The sequence below is a fragment of the Giraffa tippelskirchi genome, chromosome 13, assembly GCF_054371585.1.
Source record: "Giraffa tippelskirchi isolate mGirTip1 chromosome 13, T2T-mGirTip1v1.2.pri, whole genome shotgun sequence".
Classification (NCBI taxonomy): Eukaryota; Metazoa; Chordata; class Mammalia; order Artiodactyla; family Giraffidae; genus Giraffa; species Giraffa tippelskirchi.
In genome coordinates, this window is record NC_137287.1 from 30475098 (window position 1) to 30499280 (window position 24183).

Consider the following 24183-nt stretch of genomic DNA (forward strand, 5'->3'; position numbering starts at 1 on the left):
GGAGGATGTCTGAGCCTCGTGGTCCGACATACGCTGCTGAGCCTCTCTGAGACTCAGTTTCTTCTTAGGTAAAACAGAGGAACTCCGAGAACATGCCAGAAAGGGTGGTGGCGTGGACTCCGAGATGCTGACCGAAAAGAGCTGAGCCAACAGCCCGAGAGGAGAAAGCAGGCAATAAACGGCAGGTGCCTGGGCCAGGTGGGAGGGAGATGATCCCCAAGTCTAAACACCTCCCCACCCTCACCACCGCTGGAGTCAGGCCACCCACAGGGCGAAGCAGAACAGCTGTCTAAGGATGGCAGGTGCTGTGTTCAAGTGAATCAAGTGCCTGCTGCTCTCATCTGACTGTTTAAAAGAGCCAGGCAGGGGGCTGGGGACAGAGCTTTAGATCTAAGAGAGCACAGGAGTGCCAGACATCAGCCACACAACAGCGTGAATGTACTCACACTGCCCAAGTGCACGCTTATCGACAGTTAAGGTGGTAAATTTTGTTATGTGTATTTTACTACAATAAAGAATAAAATTTATTAAAAAAAAAAAAAAAAAGAAAGAAATAGCCATGACAGTTGGGAGCTTCTCAAGTGGCTCGGTGGTAAAGAATCTGCCTGCCAAGCAGGAAACTCAGGTTCAATCCCTGGGCTGGAAAGATCCCCTGGAGAAGGAAATGGCAACCCATTCCAGTATTCTGGCCTGGGAAATCCCATGGGCAGAGGAGCCTGGAAGGGTTACAGTGAATGGGGTCGCAAAGAGTCAGACACGACTGAGCGACTAAACAAGGACAGTTAATGTTTCCTGAGCATCATTTTAATGGTTTCATTCTACCGTCATAACAATTCATGAGGATGGTACTACTAGCTCAGTTTTACATGTAAGAAAGCTGAGGTCCCAAGAGGGTCAATTCAGTTCAGTCGCTCAGTCGTGTCTGACTCTGCAACTCCATGGACTGCAGGCTTCCCTGTCCACCACCAACTCCCAGAGCCTGCTCAAACTCATGTCCATCGGATCAGTGATGCCATGCCCAACACCACGCAGCTGCTGAGGGGTAGAACTGGGCTCACCCCCAGATGGTCTTGACTTCAGAAACCCTGCTTTGAACCATAAGCACAGTGAGGAGAGCATTCCAGTATTACTCACATTCAGAGACTCCCTGATGGTTAAGACTCTGCGCTTCCACTACATGGGGCATGGGCTCAGTGCTGGTCGGGGAACTGAGATCCCACACGCCATGTGGCACAGCCAAAAAATATATTAAATAAAAAAGTGAATTTTACAAAAAAGAATTACTCATGTCCAGAGGAGGCACCAGTTGGAGTCCCAGATATGTAACCCAAAGACCTAAACTGACTCGCCAGCTCTGTCGTGGGCTGGGTGCAGAACTCTGCATGGAGCCTGTTTTCTCACTTGGAAGTGAGGAAAAGGGTACCTACACCAGTGACCTCAGCAAGCTGGCGAAGGATGGATCAGAGGACCATCCTGTGTGCACCTGGAGAGCACACAGCGTCCGCCCCACGCCTCCTCCCGCAACACCAGACACTCCGGGAGAAGCCGCCCCAAAGAAACAGCCAGGTGTAAACACACAGGTTGGTGGTTACCTTCTTTTTCAAGCCGGCTTTTCCCCGTGTAAACTACAGAAAGAAAAGTCTGAAAGAGCAAATAAGCATCACCCTTAACTCCACTGGGTCTGCAACTCTGAGAAAATGTCCAGAGCACCAGCCTGACTGGAGCAAAAGCAGAGCAGGCAAGAGAGAGAGGAGATTCAGGGAATGGAAGACAGCATACCAGTGGGTCCCGGACACTTCAGAAACCAGCAGACAGAGTAAATGCAAGAAGGACCAGGTGAAGCAAAAATCAGACCCACAGGAACAAGGACAGTTCCATTTTTTAAGAGAGGCAGTTTAACACCAACAAATGCCCACGAGATGGGTTGGCTAACTACACCCTCTGAGTGAAATCCAGCCTGTGGTCTATGTTACAGTAAAAACTATACATAATTAGGAGAGGAGGAGGGGGAGGAGGGAGAGAAGGGCATGCAAACAAGGAGAGAAAGAGGAAAGGAAGAAGCAGACAGACCAGCTGCAACGCTTAAAATACTTACGACTAGGCCTTTACCAAAAAATACGAAAAAGTTTGCCAACCTCTGGTCTCTAAGATATAATGGAAAGTAAGTATCTACTTCTTGTCATCTGAAGGCATAATTCTAGAAGAAAACCAAACCCCAAGGTGGAGGGCTGCCCAGGTGCAAGCGAGGAAGCCAGCAAGCCATCACTGCAGGACACACTACACAAGGGGTGGCGGTACACACCAAACTGGGCACAGAAGCAGGCATCACGGTGGGTGCCCAGAGGCTGAAGAGAAGCGAGATGAGGTTACAAGAGGTAAAAGTGTAAGGAGAGAGCTGGAAGTCACATCTGTGTGAATAGACCCAAGCCTGATGGAGAATCTCTTGGGTGAGCTGATCAGGTCCCCACCCCATCCATCATCAATCAGTGAAAATTTACCCAGCACTGTTTCACCCTTCTGACTTGCTGTGTGATCTTGGGAAAGTGACTTAAGCTCTCTGTTTGTTTCCTCACTTGTAGACTGATGATCATAATAGCATCCAACACATTGTACAGATGTGAGGATTAAATGAGTATACAGACAGTTCCTCCGATGAGTAAGCACTACTTACATGCTAGCCTTTTTCTTTTTGAAATCACCCTCTACTTTTCACCAGGGCTTCCCTGGTGGCTCAGCTGGTAAAGAATCTGCCTGCAATGCAGGAGACCTGGGTTGGGAAGATCCCCTGGAGAAGGGAACGGCTCCCCACTGCAGTGCTCTGGCCTGGAGAATTCCATAGACTGTACAATTCAAGGAGTCACAAAGAGTCGGTCACGACTGAGCGACTTTCACTTCTACTTTTCATTTCACTGAATGGTCCAGTTCAAAGGCAGGGAGATGGGAGAATTCAGTCCATCTGCTTTACGTGGGAGTTGATCTGAGGCTGTACGGCCACTGATGTTACCCTATTCACCCTAATCACTCTCTGGGGGGTTCTGTAGAGCCCCCAAGAAGGGATGCGACCACATGAGGAAGAGGCAAAATGGGGCATTGTTAACAGAGACCCTGAGGGGGTCAGGCAGGAGTAGGTCATGTGGGGCCCCTGGACATCACATGCTATTTGGCTCCTCAATTCTTCTTGTCACTACAAGGTTGCCAAGGTTAATCCCAAGAAGTAGGTTGACCCCTATCAGCCATGAACACCCTACCTGGCCATCCTTGGGACATGAACATGATGCAGACCTGATTTCTCAGGCTCATTACCCAGAGACTCACCCCTCACCACGGCACCTGACTCCCTGCCCCCAGCCTCCCATCTCTCCCCTCCCCGCTCAGCTTTCTCTGTATTAGCAACAAGTGTGCCATTCTCAAGAACTATCAGAGATTACTACAGCCTGCCTTGCAGAAAATGCTGAGTGGAAAGAAGGAGGAAAGAAAAAAAAAAAACTCTCCTTGATGCAATTCATATATGGGCAAGAGCTACAAACAATTCAGGGCGCTAAAATTAATGCACTCCCGGGCCAATGAGGAGAGGGTGAACATTACGGCAGACAGTAATAAAAACGTACTTAATGTGTACAGCATATATTTATTCATTTTTAGAAAATTTGCAATGCTGCCATCCCCCCTTCTCCCATAAAATCTGACCATCCTACTCAGCTGCTATTCTTATCTCTTGCTCATTTGCGTAATTTTAACACTGCAGAATATAGCCAGCCTAAGAATATTTTTTTTTTATAATTACACCCATCACAGGAACTGTCAGTATCTAATGAAGGATAATTTCAGCTATTATAAGAAGCTTAAAAGATCATTTTCATGAATAATTCGTAATATGAATCATTAAATTCAAACAATGTCAGAAATTTCAAAAAAAAAAAAAAGAAAAATATTTTAGGTGGCTGAAAGTAACCGTCCCTCTAAAGGAAGAATCCGGTTTCTGATGTGCACAGAACAATAAGACATGTGGGGCAGACCTTCGTGTGAGGGGAGAAAACATGCAGACTGACTCGTGTCATTTTCCACTTTAAATTTTTCACCAGGTTCCCCAGCCTGAGGATAAAGTCCAAGCCTCTCTGCAGGTCATGTGGAGTGACCTTTGCTCTGACCCCTGCCTGTCTCTCTGGCTCCTATCTGATCCCTTCCTCCCCCAAGAAAAGATAAGCTGTCTGAAAATGAAGCAAAGCTACCAGAACCTGAAGCAGGATGAAGGGGAAGAGAGAGAGGTCTTCCTGGTAAACGGCTTGTGCACACCTGGATCCAGCCAGACCTGCATCCGAAGAAGTTCTGTGAGATAACACCCTTTCTGATTGGTTTCTTGGTTTGCAAAAGCGGGGGAGAGTTCTATTACTAAAATAAGGCTGCCGGTCTCAACAGTCCCAGAGGGAATAACAGAATCACAGTACTCATGGCTGATCTAGACCAAAGGCAACAGAGCACTGAGCAGAGGACAGGTGGGAGTCGAGGCTGAGAGGGGTGATGATGTGTGTGGACACTGGGTCAGGGGGTGGTCAGGATCAATGTGTGAGCCACTGGGCTAGACCCAAAAGAGGACAAATCACCCGTGAGGTAGCTTGGCTAACAGGTACATCCTCACCGCAGGGCGGCAAAGTCCAGGTATTTGGTCTCTCTGGGGAAATACATGAAGACCAAGGACAACTCCCATTTCCAAAGGAAACTGGTCTGTAACCCACCTCACAACTATAAAGACATTATGCATGAAGATATGTATGAATTTTCACTAAGAAGAACAAAGTTTTACCTTAAATAAAGAAGGAAGAGGAATGACCTTGACCAACAGATAAAACATCAAACTTAACTAGATCACAAGATTCAGAATAGTACCCCTTTCTAGAAAAGGGTAGTTTCTCAAACTACAGGTTGTGTCCCTTTACTGGGGTGGTGAAAACAATTCAGTGAGTTACAACTGATGTTTGTTAAGATGGAACAGAACAGGATATAAAACATGAGACTGTCTCGCATGTAGTAAGACTTAAGTATTATTCTAGGAAGGTTGGGTATCAATTGTATACATACTTGAAAATGCCTCCTTCAGCAGCAGATTTATTACTGTGAGCCAGCGTCAACAGGGATTGAAAACCACTTTTATAACAAATGTCAGATTCCCAAAAGAGGTGTCAGATCAGAGAGAACATCTGATGACATGACTCATGGGTTTCAAACCAAAAGGCAACTGATGGGCAAAGAATCCAGGCTTTCCTTCAGCAACGGTACTTCTGTAAATCTTTCCCACGTAAATGAAGCCCCCAGGATATAAAAATACACTTATATGGGGTTTATGAAATACTGTTTATTATGGTAAAATCCTGGAATCACCCTATATGCCATCTGTGGGGGAATGATTTTAACCATTACAGCACAGTCACATGATGAACTCTGACATGCAGCTGCACATGAAGTTAAAATGAAAGACTCAGGGACTTCCCTGGCAGCCCAGCGGTTAAGACACCACACTTCCACTGCAGGGGACACGGGTCTGATCCCTCCTTTGGCAGTTAAGATTCTGTTTGCCTTGGGGTGTGGCCAAAAAAAATAGAAAAATAAATAAATAAAATGAATGACTTAGATCTGTATCTATTGATCTGGAGTGAAGAGTTATGACTGTTCAGTTATATACCATTACCTGAGAAAGTCAAAGCAGATTAGATCGGGGAACAGCAAACTTTCTTCAAAGGGCCAGGTGGTTTTCAGTTTTTCAGGCCATGTGTCTCTGTTGGAACCACTCAACCCCTCCACTGTATAGAGAAAGCACACAGGCAATTCACAGCAAATGGGTGTGGCTGTGTTCCAATAAAACTTTACAAAAATAGTGGCATGCCCATGGGTCATAGTTTGCCAACCCCTGATAAGAGACTGTAATCTCATTTTTGAAGGGAAAAAAATGGAATAAGTAGAACATGTTTGTAGAGTATAGATTTGCCAAAGTGTATGTACATCAATTTACCCTGGTTATCTAAAGTGAGGAGCATTAAGGGAGATTACTCCTTTATAGGTCTCTTTTATATGTCTCCTTTATATTGTTGGACCTGTTATGAAAAATTAAAAATAACTCATTTTTTAAATTCCAATAAAATACTCAACTATAAAAAACAATGTATGGCAAACAAGCTATGTAGTGACTGCTTTCACTGAAATCAATTCTAACACATTAAACCAATATTTTTCTCATTGCACGTAACAGAAGAGACCTTCTATATTTCATATTTAATTGAATGTCAACTGTCATACTCTCCAGATAGAAATTATCCAAGGAAGGTAGAAAGTACAATAACACATCATGGGAAACAAGAAAATACTGTTAGGTTTATTTTCCTCTCCCAGTGGAAGATCAAATGATACAGAAAAAGCAGTTTAAAACGATCTCATAACCCTGAGATCCACTGCTCACTGAGCCAGGCTGTTACTATTCACTCCTTATAGGCGGCGAGGGTGAGTTTACACCATCTGAAAATAGCACGAGCAGGAAGAGCATTAAGCCAAGATTTGGACCTGGGTCTCAATTCTAGTTTAACCAAATTCTCTTGGCACTGACCTAGCTGATCGGTAGGACATATGCCCATGGTAAATCTAATCCTTCAGACCACAAGAGCACTCCAGATTCACAGGGGAAATAAACGTGGGACACAGAGCAGCTGACCATCTTATTTCTTAAAAATGGAGACGATGACTCCTGTGTCACCAAACGGTGAGAGTTTCCAAGTGCTGAGAGGAGATCATCTTTCCCATTTCACTTCTCATTTCTCCACTGAAACTGACCCCATTAGTGCCACTGCCCAAAAAGCCAGCACTTTGCTTCCACTTGCTCATCAAAAGTGGAGTAGCAATTAATACAAATGCGTATATCCTCTAAGGCTAGTATCCCCTAATAGCCAATCTTTCTTCTGTAGTAAGAAAAACATCACATTTGCAGGAGGATTCTTTACCAACTGAGCTATCACGGAAGCCCCTAGAAAGAGAGACATCAACTTTTTGCTGGGCACTTGGACACGTGGGCTGAAAACAAAGAAACAATGCTTCCCAGCATCCCTTATAGCTGGGTACGGCCACTGTAAAGTGTCACAGCAAACTGCAAAAGAAAGATGAGTGAACTTGAAGACCTGGCAACAGAAACTAACCAAAACAAAAACATACAGAAGGCTTCCCTGATGGTCCAGTGTTAAGAGACCACCTTGCAATGCAGGGGACACCACTCTGATCCCCGGTCTCTGAAGATGCCACATGCCTCAGAGCAACTAAGCTCATGCGCCACAACTACTGAGCCCGCACTCTAGAACCCGTGAACTGCAACACTGAAGCCTGCTTGCCTAGAGGCTGTGCTCCACAAGACAAACCACCACGATGAGAAGCCTGAGGCTGCATCTAGAGAGGCGGTCCTGCTCTCCGCAACTGGAGAAGCCCGGATGCAGCAACGAAGACCAGGCACAGCCAAAAGTAACTAAACAAATAAATAAGATTTTTTTTTTTAAATAAAATAAACATATAGAAAGGAAAAGGAAAGAACACACACAAAAAAGCCAGGCTATATGCCCACGGTCACACTGCTGGCAAAAGGCAGAGCTAGGACCTTCCAGGCCGAACCCATGGGATGGTTTACACCTTCACGCTCTAACACAGGATGGGCAGCCTGCATGAACACTGTCACATCTTCCTCTGCAAAAGAAGACAAGACAGCAGTAACCAGTCTGCTGGCCCACCAAACCACACTTTCTGTCATTTTGGCACACATGTGGCTTGTTATGACAGGACCTTGGCATGATTTACAGTCATATGAGACCACTGCCTGATCTTCCTATTAAAATCCCTACCAATTATTTGTTATTGGCATGTTTTTTAAAAATACGATCCAGTTCTCCTCTTAGCCCATGAAGTCCACGTGTCAAGCAAGGGATAAGGGATCCCCAGGCTCTTCAGGCGGATGTGTTTAGCCCAAGAGTTCCCAGAAAGAAGTGCTACACCAATCTGGAAGGATCTATCCCAGAGTATTAATAATGCTTGAGGGTTTGTGATTATGATTTTTCTCCTTTATCGTTTGTCTCTATCTTTTTAAATTCTCTGTAATGAATACGGTTTCATTTTTTAACAAATTGTTCTTCCACATAAAGTTGTTGAAAGAATTTTCAGGCCAGCCAGGTGAGTTCAGCAGGCTGCTGCTGCCCAGTGGGTACGTGCGTGCCTGTGTCCATTCCAAGTCCTTCATTTTACTCAGAAGGAAGCCAAGACCTCGAAACTGTGTATGCACCGTGCCTGGCTGCCACGCTGTGAATAGCATTATAATGAGACAAATCAGACACAAATAAGGGCAAAAGTAACTAAAAGTGGAGTTGAGCTTAGCCTAATTGGCTCCACCTGGGGAAAGGAGGGTGCTTTTGGAGGCACTGGGCCTCAGAAACAGTAAGATTCTAAGTCTAAAATGAAAAGGTAATGGGGGAGCCTGGCAAGGTGAGCCATTTGGGGTACAGCATGGACCAGAATGGACGCTTTTGAACTGTGGTGCTGGAGAAGACTATTGCGAGTTCCTTGGACAGCAAGGAGATCAAACCAGTCAACCCTAAAGGAAATCAACCCAAATGTTCATTGGAAGACTGACACTGAAAGCTGAAGCTCCAATACTCTGGCCACCTGATGCGAAGAGCCGACTCATTGGGAAAGACCCTGATGCTGGGAAAGATTGAAGGCATAAGGAGAAGGGGACAACAGAGGATGAGATGGTCAGATGGCATCACTGACTCAACAGACAAGAGTCTGAGCAAACTCTGGGAGATGGTGAAGGACAGGGAAGCCAGGAGTGCTGCAGTCCATGGGGTCACAAAGAGTCGGACACGACTGAGCGACTAAACAACAACGACGAACTAGACTGCCTCCCAGGAACTCAATTCAAGGGCACCGAGCAGCACATGCCCTGCCCCTGTCTGCATCCTCGCCTACTCGGCCCAGGCTTGGCTGTCTGGGAGCAAACTGGGACTGGAAGGACCAGGTACACCCTTTCCTGGAGCCCGGGTTACCGTACCCACCCAGTCACCCCGTCTGCAAGCTCCAGGGCGGTAGCTCCTGTGTGTCGTTCCCTTCTGTGTCAGGGCATCAGCGATCCAGCCCCTGCTCACCAGCTGTGTGCCGTGGGCAGAGCACTTGACCATGATGTTGACAATAACAATGATCTCACACAGGATATGGGAAGGACTTAAAAGCAGACAGTTTGGCTCCCCTATACTATCTAACTTTTCTTGGCCTTAGTTTTCCCACCTGTAACGTGGAGGTGATAAGAGTACTCACCTCACAGGAAGGTTGCCTATTGAGTAGTTAACAAAGGGTATGGCATATGGCGCTTCACTCACATTAGCTATTATTATTATTATAAACTCAGTCAATCACTTATCAAACATCTACTGATCACCCACCCACCAGGGATCAGGGATCTGTTTTAGAAGCTGAGTGCACAATATTGTCAAAATCAAGTCAGTCTCACTTACGGTTGCCGGGGAGAAGGATGGGAGAAAGGGATATTTAGAGAGTTTGAGATGCACACTGCTATATTTTAAATGGATAACCAACAAGGGCCTGCTGTACAGCACAGGGATCTCTGCTCAATGTTATGTGCCAGCTTGGATGGGAGGGGAGTCTGGTGGAGAATGGATACATGTACCTGTATGGCTGAGTCCCTTCGCTGTCCACCTGAAACTATCACAACATTGTTAATCACCCATACCCCAATACAAAATAAAAAGTTAAAAAAAAAAAAAACAAACCCAAGTCAGTCCCCATTCTCATGGAGCTTACATCCTGCTAAACGTTTACTGAATATGTCACTAAAGAAAGGAAGAAATCAGAATTTTAAAGCACAAAATACACAGCCATACAATAGATCTGGGAGCGACCAACCAGGGAAAAATGATGCTGAGCTTCATTTGGGCTTCCTGGAGCAATATCAGCCTGTAAACAGGAGATGTACTGGGCAGAAGAAAGATTCTGAACTGAATGAAGAGAAGGTAGTAGAGGGGTGAGGAGGGAGTGTATTTCTCCTGCAACGCAAAGAATGAAATTGGGGCCATAAACCAGTGAAATAACCACAGACCAAGAGATGGGCTTTCTCTCTTTATAGGATGTCTATTTTTTCTGTTCGGGTCCAAGTGCAAAGGAAATATTTAAGCAAGTCACTCTCTGCCCAGGTTAGAAGCATCATTATCCACTCAAACAAAGCAAAATGACCAGTTGCCTGATGAAAACTGTAATTAGAAACTTAAAGCAGAGTAGTTGTCAGAATGAAAGTGGCGTTTAACAAAACGAGCCACCTGCTGGCTTCCAGAAAGGGAAGGCACCAAAACCAAAGGAGGCGCCAGACAGATTAACTGCTCCAGGAGAAGCACAACGCCTATATGGCCGGAAAAAAGTCACAATGACAAAGATAAATGCATGTCTGGTCTAGGCCTCTAAAGAGGGAGCGGAGGCACTCCAAGCACTCCTGTTCTGTCTCTGGACCTTTGTTTCCTGCCAAACAATAAAAAGGAAATGAACAAAAATCATGAATCGATCCCTGGCATTTTCAGGCAATTGCTTCTGCAGTGATTTAGGAGAGGAAAGCATCTTGCAGGGAATGAAGTTCGGTGGAGCAAATAAAACATGATCTCTTATGGGAGGTCTCCAGAGAGACAGGTGCCACTTCCAGAACCAGGGAATGGATGATCTTGCAGCTCTGACCCTGTATCCTTGATGAAGCTTTTCCCCATAGCTATGGCACTCAGGGGTGGCCTGGGGGGACTTTAGAAACACCCTCCCTCCATCCACCCCGGTGTTATTGTCATCAGCCTCACCTTTCTCAAAGCCACCTGGGGTGGGGGCTGCTGGCTGCCGACCCCATATCCGTGGTCCCTGCTTCCTTATGTGCCAATTAAGCAACCATGTTTCCCCATAATTAGGGGAGGCCTAAGAGCTTTAAGGGCCTCCCTGGTGGCTCAGATGGTAAAAAAAAAAAAAAAAAAATCCGCCTGCAATGCAGGAGACCCAGGTTCAATGCCTAGGTCAGGAAGATCCCCTGGAGAAAGGAACAGCTACCCACTCCAGTATTCTTGCCTGGAGAATCCCATGGACAGAGGGGCCTGGCAGGCTATAGTCCAAAGGGTGGCAAAGAATTGGATACGACTGAGCAACTAACACCTTCAAGAGTTCTAAAGAAGTCATCTGGAGTGGGAAAGCTCCTTAGAGAAAGCTTATGATCCTAAAGTTTTAAACCCTTACAGACTTCAGTTGTAAAATGCACTCTCTGCCCTTCCCTATCTCTACTTTTACTGGCCTGAAATATAGATGTGATGGCTGGAGCACTAGCCACAATATACATACCATGAGGCAATCATGAAGCTAAAAAACCATGTACTAAGGATGGTAGAGCAAAATGAGAAGAGTAACCTGAGTTCACAACTATGAAATTATCACACTAGCCCTGGACTAGACTATTTACTTCTAGGCTTATGTGAGGTCTAAGAATAAAAAATCTGTGGAAGTCAGTGTCATCTAGGTTTTCTTCTTCATGATGCCAAATCTAGTTCTGTTACACTATCCCACATAAACATACAAACTCAACAAAAATGGACAGCATGCTATGCAGATACAGTCTCTGGAAAATGCCTTCAAACCCCTTTTCCAACAAAACCACCAAACCCCTCCTACCTAAAAATGTTGATGTTACGAATTGCCCATGTCACGTCAGATGCAACAACCCCTATCTTTTTCCTCCTCAACATCCTCTCTTGGCACAACCCATCTCTCACTTTTGGAGGCCTGCCCCTCTCCCCTCTCAATCCAGAATGTTTGGATGGAGCTTCTCCCACCAAAGTTCTAAGTCCCCTGACACACATATACCCCCAAGTACCCAGCATTAGTCTAGGTGAGGCCTGCCCCCCAAGCTGAGCCAAGCAGAATTAATCTGGAAACATCTGTGCATGCATCAGTAAGGACATCCTGAACTGCACTTGCAACTTTTAAGTTTTTATTAGTCTGAAATCAATATGGAAATTTATCTTTTACATCTAGGTGGTGGTGAATACACTGGGTGATGCGTACATTACTCTCTGAACTTTTCCAGCAAATTCTAATTTCAAACTATCAAAGCTAAAATCTGTGGCCACCATCCCTGGAGTATCTTCCTGGTGTTGGCAGTACTGAGTGCTCAGTAAGGGCCAGAGACTGGGGCTACCGGTTCAGATTTTTATTTAAAGGTCAGGAAATTGGCTAATCACACAAATATTGTTTTACCAGGATAATGGACTGCAAAAGCTTTCAAAGAGGTTTACTCTACAATTAACACCATAATTATTTACCCACTTTCAGAAATTAATGAACAGGTATTCTGCTAATGGACACTGACCTGCCACAGCCTGGACACTCCTCAAAATGCTCTATAACCTAAAATAATGTCAACATTTGCCTGGTACTTTACATACGTCATCTCTTTTAAACTTCAAATAATGCTAGGAAGTCAAAACTATTATCACTCTGTTCAAATAAAAACACTGAGGCTCCGAGATTAAAACTTGGTCCAAGACTTCAGAGCTGCTAGACAATGGGGCTGAGGTTCAAGCCAGATAACCTCAAATGGAAAACGTGTGCCTGCTTTTTGCCTCCAAGCTCTGCCATCGCCCTTTCTGAGTTCCTTCTCGAGGCAAAGGCTTCTCTTTCCCATGGAAGGAAGAGCCTTCACTGTGTCCATGGCACATCTGGTTCACACCCAGCACTGCTGCCAAGAAGCCCGTCTGTTTGTCCCCAGTTGATGTCCAGTTCCAAGTCCTTCATGCTCTGACTTGGCTCCCCATGTTACCTGACGGTACATGATCGGGTTTCGGTGACCCATGGAGGACGGGAATAGAGCAGGTTTTTTCAGGATAAAGTTAAGGTGGAGATTCTAACCAGTTGGGCCAGCTATCCCAGGCACAGGCTGCCTCCTGCAGAACAAGCATCTCTCAGTCACCTGCCAGACACTGAGGTTTATCACCTAAGACATCTCTGGGAGACTCAACTCGGGGCGCAGGGGAAACAAGGCCTCAGCTAACCCTAACCCTAACCCTAACCCTAACCCTGGGGAGCAATTTTGGCTCAACCACTTTGGAGCAGGATGACTACAATGATTGATTTCTCATGTCCATGTGAGTCAAGATCTCTACCACAGGCCAAGAATCAAGGAACACTGACGCATTTGAAGCACTTCATTAACTCAATGATGACGTGGCATGCATCACTTCATCAGCTTGAAAGCAATATCCTCTAATGTGGTGGTTACAAGTGGTCAAGCACTGGGATTTTTCAAAACTCCCCAGGTGACTCAAATGGAGCCAAGAATGAGAAGTTCTGCTCCACAAGAGGAAAGATGGGAGAGTGGTTTATAAGGGAACTAGTGGGGAAGAGCGCTTTTTGGTTGGGTTGCTGGGAAGATTAAAACAAGAGCTGCTGGCAGTTTACTGTCACCATAAGAACACCTGCCTGAAAAAGGAACCAAAAACGAGGAGGCATTGCAAAGCCAGGGTACACCAGCTCACGGGAGCCCATGGGTGCATCTCTTCCTAACTTTGCATTCAGTGATGTCATGTGAACAGCTTGACACTGACCACAATGGAGCACTGACACCATGAAATTAGTGCCTTCTTCTGAGGGCTAGTGGTTCAACACTCAGCAGCACCACACTGCTAATATTGGGAGGGTGGGGGACAGAGTTGAGAAGTAAAAGAACGAAAAGCAAAAAACATTTCCTAATGATATTGTTTGAGCCCCTGGATCAAGCCATTCCTAAAGACAGGCACTCTTGGATTTCTGCTGTTTCATTTAAAACCGATTAAATTGGATTTTTATGATTCTTGTCATCAAAATACCTCTGAATGATGAAACCCTTGAAGAGTCAAAGTCATGTGCTAATAAGTATAGTTATAAGGAGCCAAAACTATATGTGATCAGAAGAATCTGGTTGGAGGTACAACTGAAAACTGCAGTTATATGTGGTACAGCACATTCTCAGGGACCTTAGAATGAAGACCCACAACCTCGCCCATTGCTGAGCTCTCCCTAATTGCCGTGGGCTTTCAATCAGGTTCTACAACAGCTCCTCCTGGATTTCTAGTCATTTCTATTCATTCATGTTATGAATATTTATGGAAGATGGCCAACAAATACATGAAAACATGCTCAACATCACTCATTACTAGAGAAATGCAAATCAAAACTACAATGAGATATCACCTCACACTGGTCAGAATGGCCATCATCAAAAAAATCTATAAACAATGAATGCTGGAGAGGATGTGGAGAAAAGGGAATGCAAATTGAGACAGCCACTCTGGAGAAGAGTATGGAGATTCCTCAAAAAAACTAGGAATAAAACTACTATATGACCCAGCAATCCCACTACTGGGCATATACCCTGAGAAGACCATGACTGAAAAAGATACGTGCACCCCAGTGTTCATAGGAGCACTATTTACAACAGGACATGGAAGCAACCTAGATGTCCACTGACGGATGGATGGATAAAGAAGATGTGGTACATATACAATGCAATACTACTCAGCCATTAAAAAAAAAGAATGAATTTGAGTCAGTTTTAGTGATGTGGATGAACCTAGAGCCTGTTACATAGAGTGAATTAAGTCAGAAAGAGAAAAGCAAATATTGTATATTAATGCATATATCTGGAGAAGGAAATGGCAACCCACTCCAGTATTCTTGCCTAGAGAATCCCACAGATGGAGGAGCCTGGCAGATTACAGTCCATATTGTCACAAAAGCATCAGACATGACCGAGTGAGTAAACAAGAACAACAATGCATATCTACTGAATCTAGAAAAATGATATTGATGAACATATTTGTAGGGAAGCAATCGAGATATAGATAATGGATTTGAGGACACAGCAGGGGAAGGAGAGAGTGGGACAAATGGAGAAAGCAGCATCGACATACATACACTGCTGCTGCTGCTAAGTCTCTTCGGTCCTGTCTGACTCTGTGGCGACCCCAAAGACAGCAGCCCACGAGGCTCCTCTGTCCCTGAGATTCTCCAGGCAAGAATACTGGAGCGGGTTGCCATTTCCTTCTCCAATGCATGTATGCATGCTAACTTGCTTCAGTCGTGTCCGACTTCGTGCGACCCTATGGACAGCAGCCCACCAGGCTCCTCTGTCCACAGGATTCTCTAGGCAAGAATACTATGTGCAAAACAGACAGCTGGTGAGAAGTTGCTATGTAACATAGGGAGCCCAGCCTGGTGCTGTGATGACCCAGAGGGACGGGAGGAGGGGAGGGAGGCTAAGGAGGGAGGTGATGTATGTATAATTATGGCTGAATTGCATTGTTGTATGGCAGAAACCAACACAACATTGTAAAGCAATATTCCCCCAATTAAAGAATAAATTATTTAAAAAAAATATTTATGGAGCACATCCCTTGGGTGAAGCCTGTGCGGGGGCCCTCTGAACAAGCAGAGGGAAGAACAGGCAAGGTCTCTGCTCCTTAAATGGTACACGGCAGGGCGGAACATGGACAGTGAACAAGGAAGGGAATAGACAATCGAGACACGCTGAGGCGCTCATAAAGGTGCTGCGATGGAGATCAAGGAAGTGATGGGACGAAGGAGGAAGGAGAGGCAGGGTGATCAGGGGAGGCGACACCTGAACAGGGACTGCCTGAGAGGCAGGACCAGCCTTTCAGAGATGAGGGAGGAGCATTCCAGAAGGAGAGCAGCTGCCAAGGTCCTGAGGTGTTACTTGGTAAGGCCAGTGTGGCCGGGAGGAGACGGGGCTGGGAAGTAGGGAAGAGCCGGATCGCACCGAGCACTGCAGGCCCTCGTCAAAGAGTCCAGACTGGACTTCCCCGGTGGCCCAGTGGTTAAGGCTCTGTGCTTCTACCGCAGGGGGCGTGGGTTCGAGCCCCCGTCGGGGAACTAAGATCCCACATCCTGCAGGGCAACGAAGCCCACGTGCCATAATGACCGAGCCTACGTGCTCTAGAGCCTGTGGTCCACAGCTAGAGAAAGCCTCTGCAGGCCACAATGAAGACACAGCACAACCAGTTTTTTTTTTTTAAAAGTCTGGATTGAGTTTTAAACAGCAGAGTGACGAGATCTTAGCAGAGTCTCCACGAGGTCCCAGGCTGATCGCGCTGGAACCAGACACAAACACACACACGACTCCCGAGCTTGCTTCCCTTGCAACCAAAGCAGCCTGCCTCAAACAGAGACATCTCCGCCTGTGTGCACATTGGGGGCAAGAATACGTGGCCACCAAGGGAGACACCCCAGTGCCTGCAGTCACTGAGGGAGGCTGCACGTTGAAAGGTTCCAAGGCACTGCACCCACCCCTGAAACCCACGGGCTCCAGGAATCCTCTCCCCCATGACCCTCCATCATCACAGGACCCGGCTTCTCCACCGTCCTGCCCCACTTTCTGGAGCCTGGGGGAAGTGAGACCCCAAGGAGGACGCAGAGCACACACAGGCGTGGGAGCAAGGGGTCACTGGGCAAGTCACATGCAGGCAGAGACACGACACGGGACAGAGGCTGACAGCTTCCTTTTTTGTTTAAACTTCTTTTGTTTCTTAAACTTTTAAAACTGCTCCCAAGCCTCCCTCATCCATCAAGTTCCTCCCCCTGATCTGTTCTCACTGCCGATTACTCTGATTGCCACCAGCAACAGGCCATTTCTTCTCCCTCTGCCCCCGAGCCTGTGGCTGATGAATTAAACGGCGATGCCAACAAGAGTTTGCAGCCTTAAAATCCATCACCGCAGAATAGGACTACGGAGGCCAGGACAGGGGACCTCATGGGAAGCAGGGCGGCCAGGAGGAAGGACCTCACAACATACAGACACTGCAGGTTAGGAAAGACAGGCTTCAGAGAAATGACAGCTCCTCCTGAAGACAGAACAGACCCTGCATCCAGTAAAGAGCAAACAGTTTGCCATGACTGGGCTACCCAGGTGGCTAGTGGTAAAGAATTCGATTACCAATGCAGGAGACGCAAGAGACGAGGGTTCTATCCCTGGATCAGGAAGATAACCTGGAGGAGGACATGGCAACCCGCTCCAGTATTCTTGCCTGGAGAAATCCATGGACAGAGGAGCCTGACGGGCTGCAGTCCATGGGTTCTCAAAGTGTCAGACATGACTGAGCACGCATGCATCCAAGCTATGGAAACCCAGCCCAAGCTTGAAGACAGCAGCAGGGGAGGCTAATGAATTATGGCTCTTTTTAACAGTACGTTCAGGGCTGGACCGTCACATCAGGACAGCTGGATTCGGGGATTCAAAGGACATGATCGACCCCCAGTGCCTCTCTGCCTCTCACCTCAGCTCCTCTCCCCGTGTGACAGCCTCACACTCAGGCTTCACTCAGAGACAAGGGAACTACAGTGGCCCCAGCCTTCCAGGCCTGACGGGAAAGGAAGAACTCCTCATGACAGCCTACTAGAGCCCTGAGACCCAGCTGGAGCTAGTCGGCTGAAGTCAAGGGCAGGAGGGAGGGTAGGGCCTCATCGACAGCACGGGGCTGATCCTGAGTGAGGACGCTGGGCCCAGAGAAGCTGAAGCACAGGCAACCTGACACCACAAGGCCAGAGACGGCCACCACGCACAGACGAGGGTGGCGGCCTGAGCCGTGTGACACAGGAGGACGCAGGCGCGTGTGGAATCCCATGTTCAGCTGCCCCAGTAGAACCTCTTCATTGATACAGAGAACCAGCTCCAACTCACAGGCAAGTGTTCCTTGGGAAAGCCCAGGAGAAGCCCGACACCCACCAAGGGGATGCTCTGCAGCGGAAACTTCCGTGAGACTAGCCCCACCCCCACCATGGGGCGCTCAGAGAACCCAGACTCCCCAAATGCATACGCAACACTATTGCTGTTCAGTCACTAAGTCGTATCTGACTCTTTGCAACTCCATGGACTGCAGCACGCCAGGCTCCCCTGTCCTTCGCTATCTCCTGGAGTTTGCTCAAATTCACATCCATTAAGTCAGTGATGTTGTCTAACCATCTCATCCTCTGCTGCCTTCTCCTTTTGCCTGTCAAAAGCCTTAAGTTAATCACATTTGGAAAGTCTCTTTCTGGCTTCCCTGGTAGCTCAGTGGTAAAGCAGCCGCCTGCCAGTGCAGGAGATGTGGGTTTGATCCCTGGGTTGGGAAGATTCCCTGGAGGAGGAAATGCCAACACACTCCAGTATTCTTGCCTGGAGAATCCCATGGACAGAGGAGCCTGACGGGCTGCGGTCCATGGGGTCACAAAAGTCAGACATGATTGAGCGACTGAACAACAACAACTAAAGTCTCTTTCACCGTGGAAGGTGGTGTGGGCACGGATTCCAGGGATCAGGACACAGACATCTTTGGAGGCCTGACATTCCACCCACCACAGCATTTTCTATATCCCAGCATGTTATCTGAATTATACCTCTTAACAGGTAATCCTCACAACAACCTATGAAGTATATATACTATTTTAATAAATCCTAATTTTACAAGTGTTCAAAGGGGCCATGAGAGAGAAAGTGAGACAGTAAAAATAGTAATAACAATAACTGTCATATTTACCGAGTGGCTGCTACATATCAGACATTATTCTAAGTGCTTTCCATACACTAATCTATCTCTTCTTCCCCCAAAACCCTATGAGGAAGGTATTGCTACAGTCCCCATTTTACAGAGGAAGAAACTGAGGCATAGAAACTTACATGGCCTCTAAGTCAGTTGCCCTGGGGAAGTCCTCAGTGTCTTTGGCACAGGGGTCCCTCGTTCACTAACAGCAATTACGATGAGCAAGGAGAATGTGGAACGCACAGTGATTCCCAAACGCTTTGGCCATGACCACTATTTTGGTGGGGACATGTACAGGGACTAGGATGTGGTGACTCCTTTGGAGAAAGGTCACAGCTACAGGTGAAACAAGCCTGCCTTCTGTTGACAGAGCCTTTCCCCAGATGGGCAGGCGTGATGGAGGACATGCCTACTCAGGGAATGACACTGCTGACCCAGACCTGCTGCTGGCATCTCCCTCAGGGGGCACTCAGAAAGATCTGCAGTCATCACAGATCTTATCATAGGGCCCCCCCACCTTGGGCCATACGTCCATGAGAAGACATCCCCCATTAACACACGCTCAGCCTCACTCCCCACCTCCTACATGATTGGTGAGATCCTCAGTCAAATGGAGATGCTGAGTTAAGAAGAGAACGCCCCCCTGGATCACCCTCCTCCTTGGCCCCCACTGGGTGGGCATCATTCAGCAGACCCAACAACGTCTCATAAGGGGGTCCGAGGGTCTACACCTGGGAGGCAGTGCACCGGGGAGTGTGATTCTGGCTTCAGTCAAGCTGGAGTTTCCAACCAACTGTCAGTAATAAAGACATCATTTTGAACACTTTTGTCAGATTCCTATATCGATGCTTCATAAATAACTTGAGGGAGAAGAAGAGTCATGATAACCTCAGAATTGAAATAAAGTTACCGATTGACCTCTTAAAGATTGCCAGCAATCTATTCTAAAGATCCATTTTAAGTTGATTTTTTTTTTCTTAATCTTGAATGCACTTCCCACAACAATGAATATAACAATCCCAATACAGCCCTCAGCCATCTATTCAATCCTGAAGGCATTTGGGGCTTCAATGATTTCTCACTCTCCTTCCTACTGATGAGCTCAGTTTCACAAACATTTTGTTGTCCAAATGAATTTAAAAAAAAAAAAAAAAAAAGCTTTATAGCCTCAAACTAAAAGGCTTCTCTTGTGGAAAAAGCACTCTGAATTCTCACCTAGAATTTGAGTAGCTGGTCCATACCTCTATGTCCACCTAACATCACTAGCCACAGAAATCCTGGATCAGAAAAGGCTCTCCCTGGCCAACCTCTCCCTGCCCCTTGTCCTCCAGCTCCCCGGAAATCCCAAGCCCCCCACTCCAGCCTGTCCAGGGCACCCTCAAGATACCACAGCCTGATAAGGGCACCCCAAGGCACCCCAATCTGGCTAGGGCACGTACTCCATAGTTTTCAACAAACTGAGTCAGCCACTGGCTGGGGTTGAGGAGTGAGTCCCAATTTCTCTGAGTAGTAGATGACATCACTTGAAAATTAGGTAAAAGCTCTGGAAAGGCCAGAGCGCAATTTCTGAAAGCACATCTTCTAATGAGGCTGCTTGCTAGTGTCTGGCATGTTAGCTGGTGCTCACGAATTTTACTTACATGGAAGAAAGAATAAAATGCAGGACTTAAATAAGGAAGAAAAGGGTATCACTCAGTTCATGCCTGAAAGACTTTCATAAAGACCTTCCACCCAGGATGACTCCCAGATATGGTAGATGGTCTTCTATGACCTGGTGAAAATAAAGTGGTAAGGGACTGCAAAAGGGACTTTTGAAAAGGAACTTTGCCAACAAAGGTCTGGATAGTCAAAGCTATGGTTTTCCCAGTAGTCATGTACCGGTGTTAGAGTTGGACCATAAAGAAGGCTGAGTGCTGAAGTATTGATGCTTTCTAACTGTGGTGGTGGAGAAGATTCTTGAGAGTCTCTTGGACTGCAAGGAGATCAAACCAGTCCATCCTAAAGGAGATCAGTCCTGGGTGTTCATTGGAAGGACTGATGTTAAAGCTGAAACTCCAGCACTTTGGACACCTGATGCCAAGAGCCAACTCATTGGAAAAGACCCTGATGCTGGGAAAGATTGAAGGCAGGAGGAGAAGGGGGTGACAGAGGATGAGATGGTTGGATGGCAACACAGACTTAATGGATATGAGTTTGAGTAAACTCTGGGAGCTGGTGATGGACAGGGAAGCCTGGCGTGCTGCAGTCCACGGGGTCACAAAGAGGCGGACACAACTGAGCAACTGAACAACAAACACCAACAGGACTGTGAATGAGTGACAATGTGTGCTTCACCCTCTCTGCTCTGTTCCACTTAAGGGTTACCACATACCTGGCTCTGGCTCAGCGCATTCAAGCTGGGTCTTAGGAAAACTGACTTTGGCTGTGGTGAGAAACCCTTCTGTAGGTTGTAGTTTCTGTTTGGGGGCTGGCAGGACGACTCATTCCAAAAATGCTCCTATTCAGAAATGTACTATATAGTATTGCAGATTTTAAATAAAATTCAAGCCCAGTGGTGCTCCCTGCCCCAGGTTTAATTTTCTTATTGCATCAAATTAAATTTCAGTGAGGGGAGAGTGTAGATTTCAAAAACAGTGGCGGCATAGTCCACAGGTCACCTGCATGGGAGTCACACATCTAAACGTGCAAATCGAGAGCCCCCCTGCCCCCGTGCCGAGACCCCCCGAGGTGAGGCACGGGTACTTGGTTCCCCAGGAAAGGCCTCTGAACACTAGTTCAGGAAGTTCGTAAGGCAAAGAATCAGGGATTTAAAAGGAAATGACCTGAGTTCATTTCCACCGCAGAGCCACAGAGAAGACTTTTAAGCTCTCCTGAACCTCTAATAATGAATATTTTAAAACACAGGGAAAACACCTACTCATCCCAGGATTACTGAGTCAAATGCGAATAGACTTCAACTTGCTTGGAAAGGATAAAGGGCTAAACTGCTTATTCAAAACATGCAGTGAATGAAATGAATTGGCTACAAAAGCCAGGTGCTGGGGAAACAAAGATGAGAAGGGAGGAGTCACAAGGCCAACGCAGACACAACCCCGTGTAATGAGATGGAGTCCAGGCCACACGAGCAGTATCTGTATGGAAAGGCTGAGGGTCCCCCTGAGAAAGACAAGACTAATGCTGCAGTGATAACCCCCAGACTGGTAGCAGTTACAACCTAGGGATGAAGAGAGCAAGGCATGCTATCAAACAAAAGTAAAAAGAAAACCAACGTGTTGAACCTCATCAAATGGAGACCACAATAAATACAAAAACTCAAAAAAAATCCAATCATTTGTGATATTACTATGCAAATCACACTCAGATTATAATCCTGTCTCTCTCTATGACACAGAAAAATAACTACATGTACTGCATACCAACTATACACTGGGTGCCATATGAATGAAGGCTTTGCATTCACTGTTTTGGTAAATCCCCACGACAACCCTCGTGACACTGGTGTGATTTTCTCTAACGTTGATGTGGCGTTTCCTCTTTCAGATGGCAAAGTAACTCAAAGAGGTCAAGTTATGGAGGATGCGCCTGAACTCGAATTCAGGACTGGATGACCCCCAAGACCTGTGAGCATGGAGCATACTCCCCTCTGTTAAAATGTCCACAATCCAAGGGCTTGTTTTTGTTTAAGAAAATCTTGTTCTGGTCAGTTGGCTAAAGGTTGCAAGACACTTCAGCTAAAGTTAAATACCCTGTCTTCAGGTTGACCTAAGAAACATTTCAGCAGAGTCATGACAGTTAAAGTGCAGCCAAACCGCACAGGGAGGAAGCATACAGCGCCACCTTATTTAGCAAGATCTTGGCCAGGTGATCACTTTTCTATCTACTTGTATTTCTGATCAAGAATATTATTATTTGCAGCTAAAATCTACTCCAGTAGTCATGTACAGATGTGAGAGTTAGACTATAAAGAAAGCTAAGCACTGAAGAATTGATGCTTTCAAACTGTGGTGCTGGAGCAGACTTGAGAGTCCCTTGGACAGCAAGGAGATCAAACCAGTCAATCCTAAAGGAAGTCAACCCTGAATATTCATTGGAAGGGCTGATGCTGAAGCTCCAACACTTTGGCCACCTGATGTGAAGTACTGACTCATTGGAAAAGACTCTAATGCTGGGAAAGATTGAGGGCAGGAGGAGAAGGGGACAACAGAGAATGAGATGGTTGGATGGCATCAATGACTCAATGGACATGAGTTTGAGCCAACTCCAGGAGATGGTGAAGGACAGGGAAGCCTGGTGTGCTGCCGTCCATGGGGTCGCAAAGAATCGGACAAGACTTAGTGACTGAACAACAACAAATCTACTCAGTACTTCCTCTCTGGTAGGCATGATGCTAAGATGTCTACATGGATTGCCTCATGAGGTAGGCGCTGCCAACTGACTCCATTTTATAGATGAGAACAGAGAGATTAAGAAACAGAACTGGAGCTGGGGTTGGAGCCTGATCAGCCTAACCCTGTTGATTCCCCGCCACTTTGGCATTCTGTTGCTTTCACCCATGGCATGACATGACTTAGTCGTGCTACAGGTTCACCACCTGCAAATGTCTTATGACTTTAGTCATAAAATTCTCTAACTGCACAAACTGATACAATGATTGCTAACAGTCCAGCCAGTAAGTCTTAAAATTTAGCAAGAATGCAGAGCAGGGTCTTCCATCTAATTAATTTTCCAGAATCCTAAGCAGCACCGTTTTTCTAACTCATCTGCAGGTGTATTCATCCCATGCTGAGTGTCTGCCGGGCCAGGCCCAGAGGTGATCAAAGGTGCAGCCCCCTCCCCAGCCGGCCTCCCTCTGCCCCTCACCTTCGGCTGTTTGACCTTCTCTTTTCAGCATCTGGACAGCGCCTACGTATTTCTTCAGTTGCACTTTGAGCACTTCGTTTTCTCTGTGGGTACAAGAACGTCAGAAAAATGTATTTTAAAATTGGCAACTCAGACCCAAGGAAGAAAGAAAATCTATGTAAGGAAAATACACAGTGTCATCTGGTAAATATTAATATACTCTGTTTTAGAGATCATTGCTGGAAAAGACAAGGTTAGCAAGGGCATGTTTGTGTAACACCTTCAAGAACCACTCATTCATGGTGGAAATAAGCGCTAACTGGTTCCAGTGTCCAAAAATTCAGGATGCTGGCGTGTGCTGTCCTCAGGTTATTTGAATCTAACAACCTGTTAGGTACTGACTCTGTGTCAGGCACTCTGCAGTATTTACAGAAACTTAAAAATGGACAAATTTACAGTATGTCCATTTACAGAAACACATACTAGGTATTGTTTACTTGAGGAACACTCGGTATTTTTATTAACTACTACATATATTAAACATTATTTGCCAGGCGCCACATGAAGTCTTTACTATCTCATTCAAACTTTCCAAGGTACATATTAGCACAACAACACCCATTTTACAGATGAGCAAAGTGTGGTACGATGACGAAAAGCAGTTAACCGAGTCCACCTGCCCACCCCCTCTCCCCATGTGAGACTCTAGGATGGAACATGAAACTCAGGC

At 46.3% G+C, this 24183-nt stretch overlaps 1 protein-coding gene and 1 non-coding gene across 3 annotated transcripts in view; one reads left to right on the forward strand and one right to left on the reverse strand.

Moving 5' to 3' along the window:
* Positions 1-24183, reverse strand: part of SNX29 (sorting nexin 29) — a 585715-nt gene that overhangs the window by 351041 nt on the left and 210491 nt on the right. For both annotated transcript variants that reach the window (XM_081560361.1, XM_081560362.1), the window contains one exon: positions 23475-23557. In XM_081560361.1, the coding sequence (XP_081416487.1) occupies positions 23475-23557 (83 nt within the window). The remainder of the gene's footprint in view (positions 1-23474; positions 23558-24183) is intronic.
* On the forward strand, positions 15900-15972 carry TRNAR-UCU (transfer RNA arginine (anticodon UCU)). The gene has a single exon. It is a non-coding gene; the product is annotated as a tRNA-Arg (tRNA).